Source organism: Triticum aestivum, chromosome 3B, assembly GCF_018294505.1.
Source record: "Triticum aestivum cultivar Chinese Spring chromosome 3B, IWGSC CS RefSeq v2.1, whole genome shotgun sequence".
NCBI lineage: Eukaryota > Viridiplantae > Streptophyta > Magnoliopsida > Poales > Poaceae > Triticum > Triticum aestivum.
In genome coordinates, this window is record NC_057801.1 from 493,915,156 (window position 1) to 493,929,273 (window position 14,118).

General features: G+C 43.6%; 1 protein-coding gene across 2 annotated transcripts; it reads left to right on the forward strand.

The window, feature by feature from the left end:
• Positions 1-10,511: 10,511 nt before the first annotated feature.
• LOC123065588 (uncharacterized) lies at positions 10,512-12,812 on the forward strand. 2 transcript variants are annotated; one of them, XM_044488836.1, is made up of 3 exons: positions 10,512-10,785; positions 10,861-11,027; positions 11,695-12,428. In XM_044488836.1, exons 1-3 carry the CDS (start codon positions 10,665-10,667, stop codon positions 11,749-11,751), a joined length of 345 nt encoding a protein of 114 aa, XP_044344771.1. In that variant the 5' UTR covers positions 10,512-10,664; the 3' UTR covers positions 11,752-12,428. The 2 variants fall into 2 exon arrangements, 1 of the variants encoding a protein (XP_044344771.1); XR_006431079.1 differs by adding an exon at positions 12,471-12,812 and having other exon boundaries at positions 10,516-11,027; positions 11,695-11,850.
• Positions 12,813-14,118: the final 1,306 nt, after the last annotated feature.

Sequence of the window (14,118 nt, forward strand, 5' to 3'; positions counted from 1 at the left end):
TAACTTGACGAACTATCGTTGTGGTTTTGATGCGTAGGTAAGAACGGTTCTTGCTAAGCCCGTAGCAGCCACGTAAAACTTGCAACAACAAAGTAGAGGACGTCTAACTTGTTTTTGCAGGGCATGTTGTGATGTGATATGGTCAAGACGTGATGCTATATTTTATTGTATGAGATGATCATGTTTTGTAACTGAAGTTATCGGCAACTGGCAGGAGCCATATGGTTGTCGCTTTATTGTATGAAATGCAAACGCCCTGTAATTGCTTTACTTTATCACTAAGCGGTAGCGATAGTCGTAGAAGCAATAGATGGCGTAAACGACAACGATGCTACAATGGAGATCAAGGTGTCACATCGGTGACGATGGTGTTCACGATGGTGCTTCGGAGATGGAGATCACAAGCACAAGATGATGATGGCCATATCATATCACTTATATTGATTGCATGTGATGTTTATCCTTTATGCATCTTATCTTGCTTTGATTGACGGTAGCATTTTAAGATGATCTCTCACTAAAAAAATTTATCAAGAAGTGTTCTTCCTGAGTATGCACCATTGCCAAAGTTCGTCGTGCCCAGACACCACGTGATGATCGGGTGTGATAAGCTCTACGTCCATCTACAACGGGTGCAAGCCAGTTTTGCACACGCAGAATACTCAGGTTAAACTTGACGAGCCTAGCATATGCAGATATGGCCTCGGAACACGGAGACCGAAAGGTCGAGCGTGAATCATATAGTAGATATGATCAACATAGTGATGTTCACCATTGAAAACTACTCCATCTCACGTGATGATCGGTTATGGTTTAGTAGATTTGGATCACGTGATCACTTAGATGACTCAAGAGATGTCTGTCTAAGTGGGAGTTCTTAAGTAATATGACTAATTGAACTTAAATTTATCATGAACTTAGTCCTGGTAGTATTTTGCAAATTATGTTGTAGATCAATAGCTCGCGTTGTTGCTTTCATATGTTTATTTTATTATGTTCCTAGAGAAAATTGTGTTGAAAGATGTTAGTAGCAATGACGCGGATTGGATCCGTGATCCGAGGTTTATCCTCATTGCTGCACAGAAGAATTATGTCCTTGATGCACCGCTAGGTGACAGACCTATTACAGGAGCAGATGTAGACTTATGAACGTTTGACAAAGCTCGGTATGATGACTACTTGATAGTTTAGTGCACCATGCTTAACGGCTTAGAATCGGGACTTCAAAGACGTTTTGAACGTCATGGACCATATGAGATATTCCAGGAGTTGAATTTAATATTTCAAGCAAATACCCGAGTTGAGAGATATGAAGTCTCCAACGAGTTCTATGGCTAAAAGACAGAGGAGAATCACTCAACTAGTGAGCATGTGCTCAGATTGTCTGGGTACTTCAATCGCTTGAATCAAGTGGGAGTTAATCTTCCAGATAAGATAGTGATTGATAGAATTCTCTAGCCACCATCACTAAGTTACTAGAACTTCGTGATGAACTATAGTATGCAAGGAATGATGAAAACGATTCCCGAGCTCTTCGCGATGTTGAAATCGACGAAGGTAGAAATCAAGAAAGAGCATCAAGTGTTGATGATTGACAAGACCACTAGTTTCAAGAAAAGGGCAAAGGGAAAGAAAGGGAAACTTCAAGTAGAATGGCAAACAAGTTGTCACTCCCATGAAGAAGACCAAAGCTGGACCAAAGCCTGAAACTGAGTGTTTACACTGCAAAGGAAATGATCACTGGAAGCGGAAATGCCCTGAATATTTGGTGGATAAGAAGGATGGCAAAGTGAACAAGGGTATATTTGATATACAGATTATTGATGTGTGCCTTACTAGTGTTTATAGTAGCCCCTGAGTATTTGATACTTGTTCGGTTGCTAAGATTAGTAACTCGAAACAGGAGTTACAAAATAAACAGTGACTAGTTGAAGGGGAAGTGACGATGAGTGTTGGAAGTAGTTCCAAGATTGATATGATCATCATCGCACACTCACTATACTTTTGGGATTAGTGTTAAACCTAAATAAATGTTATTTGGCGTTTGAGTTGAGCATGAATATGATTTGATCATGTTTATTGCAATATGGTTATTCATTTAAAATCAGAGAAAAATTGTTGTTCTGTTTACATGAATAAAACCTTCAATGGTCATACACCCAATGAAAATAGTTTGATTGGATCTCAATCGTAGTAATACACATATTCAAAATATTGATGCCAAAAGATGCAAAGTTAATAATGATAGTGCAACTTATTTGTGGCACTACCGTTTGGATCATATCGGTGTAAAGCGCATGAAGAAACTCCATAAAGATGGATTTTCGGAATCACTTGGTTATGAATCATTTGATGCTTGCGAACCGTGCCTTTTGGGCAAGATGACTAAAACTCCGTTCTTCGGAACAATGGAACGAGCTACTGACTTGTTGGAAATAATACATATTGATGTATGCAGACCAATGAGTATGAAGGCTCGTGGCAAGTATCATTATTTTCTGACCTTCATAAGATGATTTGAGCAGATATGGGTATATCTACTTGATGAAATATAAGTCTGAAATAGTTGAAAGGTTCAAAAGAATTTCAGAGTGAAGTGGAAAAATCATTGTAACAAGAAAATAAAGTTTTTGCGATCTGATCACGGAGACGAATATTTGAGTTACGAGTTTGGTCTTCAATTAAAACAATGAGGAATAGTTTCACAGCTCACGCCACTTGGAACACCACAACGTTATGGTGTGTCCGAACATCGTAACCGCACTTTATTGGATATGGTGCGATCTATGATGTTTCTTACTGATTTACCACTATTGTTTTGGGGTTATGCATTAGAGACAGCTGCATTCACGTTAAAAGGGCACCATCTAAATCCGTTGATACGACAACATATGAATTGTGGTTTAGCAAGAAACCCAAGTTGTCGTTTCTTAAAGTTTGGGGCTGTGATGCTTATGTGAAAAAGTTTCATCCTGATAAGCTCAAACCCAAATCGGAGAAGTGCGTCTTCATAGAATACCCAAAGGAAACTGTTGGGTACACCTTCTATCACAGATCCGAAGGCAAGATATTCGTTGCTAAAAACGGATCCTTTCTAGAGAAGGAGTTTCTCTCGAAAGAAGTGAGTGGGAGGAAAGTAGAGCTTGATAAGGTAATTTGTACCTTCTCCCGAATTGGAAAGTAATCACAGAAATCAGTTCCAGTGATTCCTACACCAATTAGTGAGGAAGCTAATGATGATGATCATAAAGCTTCAGATCAAGTTACTACCGAACTTTGTAGATCTTCCAGATTAAGATCCGCACCAGAGTGGTACGGTAATCCTATTCTGGAAGTCATGTTACTAGACCATGATGAACCTACGAACTATGAGGAAGTGATGATGAGCCCAGATTCTGCGAAATGGCTTGAGGCCATGAAATCTGAGATGGGATCCATGTATGAGAACAAAGTGTGGACTTTGGTGGAGTTGCCCGATGATCGGCAAGCCATATTGTATAAATGGATCTTCAAGAGGAAGATAGATGACTGATAGTAGTGTTACTATCTACAAAGCTCGACTTGTCGCAAAAGGGTTTTCGACAAGTTCAAGGTGTTGACTACAATAAGATTTTCTCAACTGTAGCAATGCTAAAGTCTGTCCGAATCATGTTAGCAATTGCCACATTTTATGAAATCTGGCAAATGGATGTCAAAACTGCATTCCTTAATGGTTTTCTTAACGAAGAGTTGTATATGATGCAACCAGAAGGTTTTGTCAATCCTAAAAGGTACTAACAAAATGTGCAAGCTCCAGCGATCCATCTATGGACTGGTGCAAGCATCTCAGAGTTGGAATATACGCTTTGATAAGTTGATCAAAGCATATAGTATTATACAGACTTGCGGTGAAGCCTGTATTTACAAGAAAGTGAGTGGGAGCTCTGTAGCATTTCTGATACTATATGTAGATGACATATTGTTGATCAGAAATGATATAGAATTTCTGGATAGCATAAAGGGATACTTGAATAAAAGTTTTTCAATGAAAGACCTCGGTGAAGCTACTTACACATTGAGCATCAAGATCTATATAGATAGATCAAGACGCTTGATAAGATTTTTTCAATGAGTACATACCTTGATAAATTTTTGAAATAGTTCAAAATAGAACAGTCAAAGAAGGAGTTCTTGCCTGTGATGAAAAGGTGTGAAGTTGAGTAAGACTCAAGACCCGACCATGGCAGAAAATAGAAAGAGAATGAAAAGTCATTCCCTATGCCTCAGTCATAGGTTCTATAAAGTATGCTATGTTGTGAACCAGACCTATTGTATACCTTGCGCTGAGTTTGACAAAGGAATACAATTTTGATCTAAGAGTAGATCACTGGACAGCGGTCAAGAATATCCTTAGTGAGGACTAAGGAGATGTTTCTCGATTATGGAGACGATGCAAGCTTTTACACCAATCCAGATGACTCTAAGTCTCAATCTGGATACATATTGAAAGTGGGAGCAATTAGCTAGAGTAGCTCCGTGCAGAGCATTGTGGACATAGAATATTTGCAAAATGCATATGACTCTGAATATGACAGACCCGTTGACTAAACTTCTCTCACAAGCAAAACATGATCATACCTTAGTACTCTTTGGGTGTTAATCACATAGCGATGTGAACAAACCTTTTGGGTGTTAATCACATGATGATGTGAACTATGGGTATTAATCACATACAGATGTGAATATTGGTGTTAAATCACATGGCGATGTGAACTAGATTATTGACTCTAGTGCAAGTGGGAGACTGAAGGAAATATGCCCTAGAGGCAATAATAAAGTTATTATTTATTTCCTTATATCATGATAAATGTTTATTATTCATGCTAGAATTGTATTAACCGGAAACATAATACATGTGTGAATACATAGACAAACATAGTGTCACTAGTATGCCTCTACTTGACTAGCTCGTTTATCAAAGATGGTTATGTTTCCTAGCCATGGACAAAAGAGTTGTCATTTGATTAACGGGATCATATCATTAGGAGAATGATGTGATTGACATGACCCATTCCGTTAGCCTAGCACTTGATTGTTTAGTATATTGCTATTGCTTTCTTCATGACTTATACATGTTCCTGTAACTATGAGATTATGCAACTCCCGTTTACGGGAGGAACACTTTGGGTGCTACCAAACGTCACAACGTAACTGGGTGATTATAAAGGAGTACTACAGGTGTCTCCAAAGGTACATGTTGGGTTGGCGTATTTCGAGATTAGGTTTTGTCACTCCGATTGTCGGAGAGGTATCTCTGGGCCCTCTCGGTAATGCACATCACTATAAGCCTTGCAAGCAATGTAGCTAATGAGTTAGTTACTGAATGATGCATTACATAACGAGTAAAGAGACTTGCTGGTAATGAGATTGAACTAGGTATTGGATACCGACGATCGAATCTCGGGCAGGTAACATACCGATGACAAAGGGAACAACGTATGTTGTTATGCGGTTTGACCGATAAAGATCTTCGTAGAATATGTGGGAGCCAATATGGGCATCCAGGTCCCGCTATTGGTTATTGACCGAGAATAGTTCTAGGTCATGTCTACATAGTTCTCGAACCCGTAGGGTCCGCACGCTTAAGGTTTCGATGACAGTTATATTATGAGTTTATGAGTTTTGATGTACCGAAGGAGTTCGGAGTCCCGGATGAGATCGGGGACATGATGAGGAGTCTCGAAATGGTCGAGACGTAAAGATCGATATATTGGACGACTATATTCGGAGTTCGGAAAGGTTCTGAGTGATTCGGGTATTTTCGGGGTTACCGGGGAGTTACGGAAATACGAGGAAGAAGCAATGGGCCTCATGGGCCAAGTGGTGGAAGAGAGGAGGCAGGGCGCGCGGCCCCCCTAGCCCAAACCGAATTGGACTAGGGGGCCGTCCCCCCTTTCCTCCTTTTCCTCCCTCTCCTTCCTTCTCCTTCTCCTTCCCTTCCTTCCCCTCTCCTACTTGGACTAGGAAAGAGGGGGGAATCCTACTTGGAGTAGGATTCTCCCCCTTGGGCGCGCCTCCTCCCCTTGGCCGGCCCCCTCCCCCTTGCTCCTTTATATACGGGGGCAGGGGGGCACCCCAAGACACACAAGTTGATCTACGGATCGTTCCTTAGCCGTGTGCGGTGCCCCCCTCCACCATATTCCACCTCGGTCATATCGTCGCGGAGTTTAGGCGAAGCCCTCCGCCGGTAGAACATCATCACCATCACCAGCCGTCGTGCTAACGGAACTCATCCCCGACGCTTTGCTGGATTGGAGCCCGGGGAACGTCATCGAGCTGAACGTGTGCTGAACACGGAGGTGCCGTACGTTCGGTGCTTGGATCGGTCGGATCGTGAAGACGTATGACTACATCAACCGCGTTGTCATAACGCTTCCGCTTACGGTCTACGAGGGTACGTGGACAACACTCTCCCCTCTTGTTGCTATGCATCACCATGATCTTGCGTGTGCGTAGGAATTTTTTTGAAATTACTACGTTCCCCAACACTCTTAGGTGTGGTTCGTCCCACTATGGTGAAAATCAAGCATACCACCCACAAGGATGCCAGGGGCACCTCTCCCCGCAGTAATATGTCCTTCTTAGTTTCAAATTTTCCTCATCTTCGTCTCCATTCGGATCTAGGGCTCACTATGGTTGTACATGTTTCTCTCCTCTTGATTTCAGCCTCCCATCGTGGTGGTTCTGATGACTCTCAGGAGGAGTTGCGTCCCTGCAAGCGTGCTGGCAAACGTGTCATGATCTCAGAGTCCTCCTCTTTTGAGGTTTTTGACTATGAATAAGAGATGGAGGAGGAGGAGGAGCGTGGTGCGCATGTGACGTTTTCGTCCCGCCCCCGCGGTTCTCGCCGGGCCTCTCACATGCCTGCTCCTCCTCCCAATCAGCCGCATGACAATGGTCACCACATACCTCTTGAAGCTCCTCAACTTCATGGGCGTATTCTCAAGGACTTCACCAAAGTGCCCAAGCCAGCATATCTTAAGTTCCAGTGTGATGTTGATCAGTTTGAAGTGGTTCAAGATTCTCTGGATCAACGGTTTCGCACCAATGTTCAGGCTGTCATCTACACCTCTGTTGTCCTCTGTAAGCGTCTGTCTTTGCACCACTTCATTGACTTAGAGTATATTTGGAAACATCCCGTCAAGTATTCGGGTGCCATTGAGCTCATTGAGTCATCTGGTCTTGCTGCTCCATTTGCCTTTCAGCATGATTTTAGTCAGGCTGCAATCCATCAGTTCTATGCCACCTGCTTCTTTGATCCTAAGAAGACCGTCACTTGGATGACCTCTGACACCGAGCTCTTTGCCTCTTATGCTCAATTTGTCATTGCCCTTGGGTTTCCGGACACCGGATTCAAGATCCATCAAGAGGATCCAAAGCACAAACCCAAAGGGGTTGAGGCATGTGGCTATCTCCTAAAGGGAATTGATGAACTGACCGAGGAGGAAAAGCTGAAGGATCTGAATCAAGTGTCCATTTGGAGATCCCCATACTACATCATCTATCAACGCACCATTCACACCATCTATCCTAAGATGGGTGACAAAGGTTCTTGCAACAGCTATTGCATTAATCTCATGTATCGTCTCTATGAGTCTCCCAAGGGCAAGATTAATGTTCCTCATTTCCTTTGACATGAAATCCGACTTGCTAGCTTTCAGTATAAGCGTGCCTTTCCTCATGCTCCATTCATTCAGGCTCTTATTGAGAGTGTGGCTCCCTTCTCCCGTGTCCGGACCCATGTGCATGAGAAGTGGATTATTCCTCCTCACATGGCCAAAGATTTTGCTCCAAAAGGTTCCTCCAAGTCTGCTCTTGCTCATAGGTTTGCCGCTAGTTCCCATCCTGCTCATGCCAGCTCGGCGTCCTTTGGGTGTTTTGCTCGCTTTATCGGCAAGGCTCACTCTGCCATGATGAAGGCCTTCTCCTTCAACTGCACACAAAACCATGATGTTGTCACTCGCTTGATCACCTCCAAGAATGCCTTGAAGTCTCATCTTCGTGACTCTGGGGCTATTGATGTGAGTGAGGATGAGCGCCTCCTAGTTGCTCCTCCTTCTGACTTTGGTTTTCCTTCGGGGCCTGAGTGGGCTGATTTCCTCGACGAAGCTGGTGGGAGTGGAGTTCCAGATAATGATGAGTACGACCTGTGATTTTCTGAGGGTTCTCTATGCCCCTTTTAGGTAGTTGTTGCCAAGGGGGAGAACTAGTTCTAGCCCTTTCTATTCATGTTGCTCTTATGTTGAACCATTTACCTTGAGTGGGTGTATGACTTTATATCTATATCTTATGATGTGATGTTGAACTTATTGAACCTCTATGCTCTATGAATGTTAAGATATTATGTAATTATGTGGCTGTGCTAATATGTTGATGGTTCTTATTTGGTACTTGTGATATTGTGCTCATATATTCTAGATTGGTTGTCTCTGTGAGGGAGAGCTCTCTATATAATGTTGCAATAATTATGGTTGAGAGGGGGAGCTCTTAAATAAATGTGTCTTAAAGCATAGAGCAACTTGATTTCTGTTGTGCTATGAGTATATTGTCATCAACTACCAAAAAGGGGGAGATTGAAAGTGCAATCATGCCCTAAATATTATTTTGATGTTGATGACAATATACCCATAGGGGGGACTAACAAAGTTTGTAAAGTATATCTCAAGTTTTGTCCCCTCGGAATCAATTATGTGTGTGGATTATGACTTCGGAAATGTTTAACCTCATCAAGAACGAAGAACCAATACTATCTTATGTTTATTCTTGAGTATAGGATCCCGCACTATTAAGAGGGAACATGGGTTATTGCTAAAGTGTTGCTCAAACAACTTCTTCAAAGTCTGTATTTGATCTTCATCTTTGTCGGGCGACCGGTACTCATCGGACGTCCGACCATTTCCATACAGAGCCAAAACATCGGTCGTCCGGTGTGCACGACGTCCGGCAAATCCAATCCATAACCAAAACATCGGTCGCCCGGTCCTTGTTGGACGTCTGTTGTCTGCTGAGCCCTCGGCCGTCCGATATTCCTTGGACGCCTGGTATCTTCTCCACAGAACCAAAACATCGGTCGTCCGGATCCTCCGGTCGTCCGATACCCACTAGACCGTGGAAAAACATCGGATGTCCGGTCCCTGTCGGACGTTCGGTGTCTGTCATGCTCTCGGTCGTCCGTTATGCATCAGACATCCAACGTTTCTGTGGTGTTTTGGGCTCCAACGGCCACTTATTGAAGCATACTATAAATATCCCTCTCCTATCCCGTGAGATGGTTGACCATTCACTTCAAGCATCCTCAAGAACACACTTTCACTCTCTCTCTCTCACACACTCCAACACCAAATCTTAGATGCCTAAGGGATTTGAGAGCATTTGAGAGAAGTTGTCCACCCAAGTGATAGATCCACTCCTTCCCCTTCTTTGCACCAAAGGAATTCGTGATTTGAGCAAGTCTTGAGCTTTCCCCCATTGTTCTTGTTACTCTTGGAGGTTGGAGACTCCTAGGCGGTAGGAGTCATTCAGAGAGGAATCGTTCTTTGTGATTACCCCTGAAAAGTTTGTGAGGGTTTGGAGACCACCTCAAGGTCTACCACTAGTGGTTGAGAAACGCCTACGTGGTGTTGTCTCAAAGGGAGAATAGGGTGAGCCTTCGTGGCGTCGGTGTGCCTTCGTGGTAGCACCCACCTCTCTAACGGTGACGTAGCTTCCCTCCAAGGAAGTGAACATCGGCATACATCCTTGTCTCCCAGAATTGTGGTTATCCCTAACCCTAACTCCCTACTTGTGGTTACTTGTCTCTTAGTCTTTACTTATACCATATTGTGTTTACATAATCTCCTACTTGTGTTACTTGTTTACCTTGCTTAGCTCATAGCTTCACACTTGCAATTGTTAGGCTCAACTTCATATTCCGATTAGTGCCTAAAATTGCTAAGTAAAAATTAAAATTTGTTATTGTACCTATCGAAAGGACTACGATTGATCCCCTATACTTGTGGGTCAACAGTCGCAGTCTTCCTGGACCGCCACCGCTTTCCCCGCACACTCCATGGCCGATCGAGGGTCGTGTCTTCTTTAGTACTTATGGTGCTGCACCCCCGTGTCACCAGTCGAGGCGTTGCAGCTCCAGAGGCTGGCGATTGCAGCACTGCTGCCTAGTCCAGCGTACCCGTCGCCGCCAGTCTGCGCCACTCTCTATATATAGTTTGTATAGAAAGAGTGCAGGCTTTTGGTGGCCGCGCTATAGGCAGGCCGCTCTGCTGTGCGTCTGCTTGGGCCTAGGGATTCGAAACCCGTTAGTTCATGGTAATGCTATGGTAGTGCTAGTGGGGGGAATACGGTCCATGTATGCCTATCTGCTGCACATGCGTATTCTGTTCGGCCCATTTTTCCTTTACCTATTCGTGCGACTGGAAAGACGACGTGTCCTGCACCAGAAAGGCTGGCCCATGTCCGTGACCTTATCCCTAACTCGCGAACAAGCCATCACTGCACACCTGCTCTGCCCCTCCGTCTCTGTCTCTCTCCCTCAAACCCGATAGAGGCACTGGTTTCTCTTCTGCGAGCATCTCCCTGCCCCTTGGCCCTACCCACGTACCCCGTGGTCGTGGGCAATTCATCGCCACATGTCAGCTCTGCCGTTGGGTCTCTTTTCCCCCAACCTCGATGACACCAGGGTTTGCTCTCTGACAAGATGTGCTTCTTTGGTGTTGAGGTGCCACAGGTTGGTCTTATTATGGCCCAGAGGTCATGGTCGTGTTTAGATCCGCGTCTTATTCTTTGGATTTGTGTTTGTTTGCCTCACCACCAACTTGTCTGCAGGATCCATGTTTCGGACATCAGAGCCGATTCCTGATGTATTCCCCGTGGAGTCGCGGGATCTCATGAGCATCACCGATACCCAGCTGGGCCACGACGGCAAGGGCACACCTCTGTGCGGGGACGCCGACTTAGGTTTGCTCAAAAGCCACCAGCGGCTGGACCATGAGGTAAATACGGATCTAAAAATCTCTCATGTACCATTTTAAGTTGTTTGATTTCCCGGATAACGGTAGATGCGCCTATTTGAGATACAAACTTCTTGGCCAGAATGAACCATCACATCTAGTTTCAGTGTGAAGAAAGCTACTGTTGTTGTGTATAGATTGATTTTCGGTATGGAAATCCTGTGGTGAGAGCTGGAGATTTTTGCTTTGGTTTGTATTTTAGTTATGGGGTTTGTCAACACCCGACATCATTATTATTTGTGTCTGGTTTTTAGTTCCTGCTCGTGATATTGGGATCTATATTCAATCTGGAAAAATCGATGGGCATCTCATATTTCTCCATTAAATTAGTCATCCTATAGTTGACAATTACTGAAATATTAGGCCCTTCCGTGCAATTGTTTTTTTCCATATCCAGTTTTTAGATGCAAATTGGTTAAATGACACTAATTCTGCCGTTTAGTGCCAACATTGAGAAAAAATAGAATGCATTACGTGTTATGGTTTTGAAACAATTCTATTTTTTTCTATTTTTCTATCATAAATATGCCATGTTGTTATTTTTCGAAGAAAATATCGTATGATGTTTACTGAATTATCAAAGCATATTGTAAATGGGCAAACAAAAATATGTTACCACTGACTCATCTTCTTCCTCCCAATCCATCAGTGGATGTCCCCCATGGATGAGTTTGCCGAAGCGCAGCAAGGTGGACCATACAAGTAATGAAGTGCATCTTCCAGTCTTGGCATCGCCGAAGCTGAAATTTGCAACACTGCTGAGCTTGGAAGCAGTGGGCAAAGTGGTGGATTCCCCCTGAAGCCGGTGTGTTCCAAGTTTGCTCTCAAGCTACCAGTGGATGGACCATATATTTTTGTCAAATTCTTAATGATACCTCTGTAGTTCTTCGTGATTTACTACAACAATTGCTCCTATACTATTTAGTCACTGAAAATTTCCATTGTTATCAAGAGCTTACTTTTATTCTTAGTAATTCATATGCCACAGTTCTGGCTATTGAAGTTGTCCTATTGACAACTGTTGTTGTTTCATATGATACTCTCTTGACAGTAGGAACCTGATTCATGTAGATTTTGAAATGGTCAATCTTTTTCTATTCTGCACACTTGTTGGAATATTATGGAGCCAACTTCATTGTAGGTTTTGCCTTATAATCCAAACTAATAATTGTGATCTCGTTGAAACATGTTTGGTGATTAATACACTTCAGAAATATTGAAAAGAGTATTGATGCTATTATTGCCGACCACAATTTCTTTTTCTTTTTTATAATCATGATTGAAAGAGCCTGAGTTATTTTTGTATTATGTTTTGTTCTCTAGTGCGCAAGCTGCTTGTTTGATTGTTCAGTAGATGACATTCGCTTGATAGAAACCACATTCATGTAAGCATTCTGATATTCGTGTGCTTTTCTTTGTTGGCAGCACGAAAGATGCAATAATTCAAGATATGAAGAAGGCTTACATGGCCGCGCAAGAGATCAAGGAGAAGAACAAATAAGCTTTATGCAATGGTCATGTTTGAAGATTGATGCTGAATTCTTAGATACATTTGTAAACATTTGGATTTGTCCAGGCGCATGCCTATATGTACTATATGTTTACTTGTTTCACTTATCTGCAGAAGTGGTACGTTTCCTGTCAGATTAAATTAACTAGGTCCTAATTATGTAGTACGTGAAAATGTATATTTTAATGGAGGTGTATTTTATGGTTACCATACCGTGGTACTTGTCCTAATGGAATGAATTACCTAGTTCATTGTTATTGGGCGTGTGATTACGTTAATGCTGACTATAATTAATTCATGTTGGGAATGTTGCATGGAAAACACAAAATATTTCTACACACACGCAAGATCTATCCATGGAGATGCATAGCAACGAGAGGGGAGAGTATGTCAATGTACCCTCATAGACCGTAAAACGGAAGCGTTTATTAACGTGGTTGATGTAGTCGAACTTCTTCGTGATCCAACCGATCAAGTACCGAACGTACGGCACCTCTGCGTTCAGCACACGTTCAGCTCGATGACGCCTTGCCTTCTTGATCCAGCAAGACGGGTGAAATAGTAGATGAGTCCGGGCAGCACGACGTCGTGGTGTCGGCGGTGTTGAACTCATTCCCGTAGGGCTTCGCCGTGCACTGCAGAGAAACTGGACGGAGGACTAAACTATGGAGAGGGGCGCTGCACACGGCTAAGAGATTGTCGTGGGGTGTGTGGAGCCCCCTCCTCATGTATATATAGGTGTGGGGGAGGAGCGGAGGCAGCCAGGGCGCCCCAAGGGGGCCGGCGGCCACTCTTGGCCCCTACCCTACTGCACCCCCTTCCTTCTAGGCGCACGGGAGGAAGGCAAGGGGAGGTGGCGCCCCCCTTTCCTTTCTCTCATGAGGAGGGAAAGGTAGGAGGACTCAACCCCCCCTTTCCTTCCCCTAGGGCCAATGGCCAGGGAGAGGGGCGCACCAGCCCCTTGTGGGCTGGTGTGTTCCTCCCTTTGGCCCATTAGGCCCATAGACCTCCCGGGGCCTCACGGAACCCCTTCCAGTGATCCGATGAATACCCGGTTCACTATGAAACCTTTCTGGTGTCCAAATAGCATCGTCCTATATATCAATATTTACCTCTAGACCATTCCGGAGCTCCTCATCATGTCCATGATCTCATCTGGGACTCCGAACAACATTCAGTGACCAAATCACATAACTCATATAATAATACATCGTCAACGAACATTAAGCGTGCGGACCCCATAGGTTCAAGAACTATGTAGACATGACCGAGACACCTCTCCGGTAAATAACCAATAGCGGAACCTGGATGCCCATATTGGTTCCTACATATTCTATGAAGATCTTTATCGGTCGAACCTTATGACAACATACGTAATTCTCTTTCGGTATGTTACTTGCCCGAGATTCAATCGTCGGTATCTTCATACCTAGTTCAATCTCGTTACTGGAAAGTCTCTTTACTCGTTCTGTAATACATAATCTTGTAACTAACTCTTTAGTCACTTTGCTTGCAAGCTTCTTGTGATGTGTATTACCAAGAGGGCCCAGAGATACCTCTCTG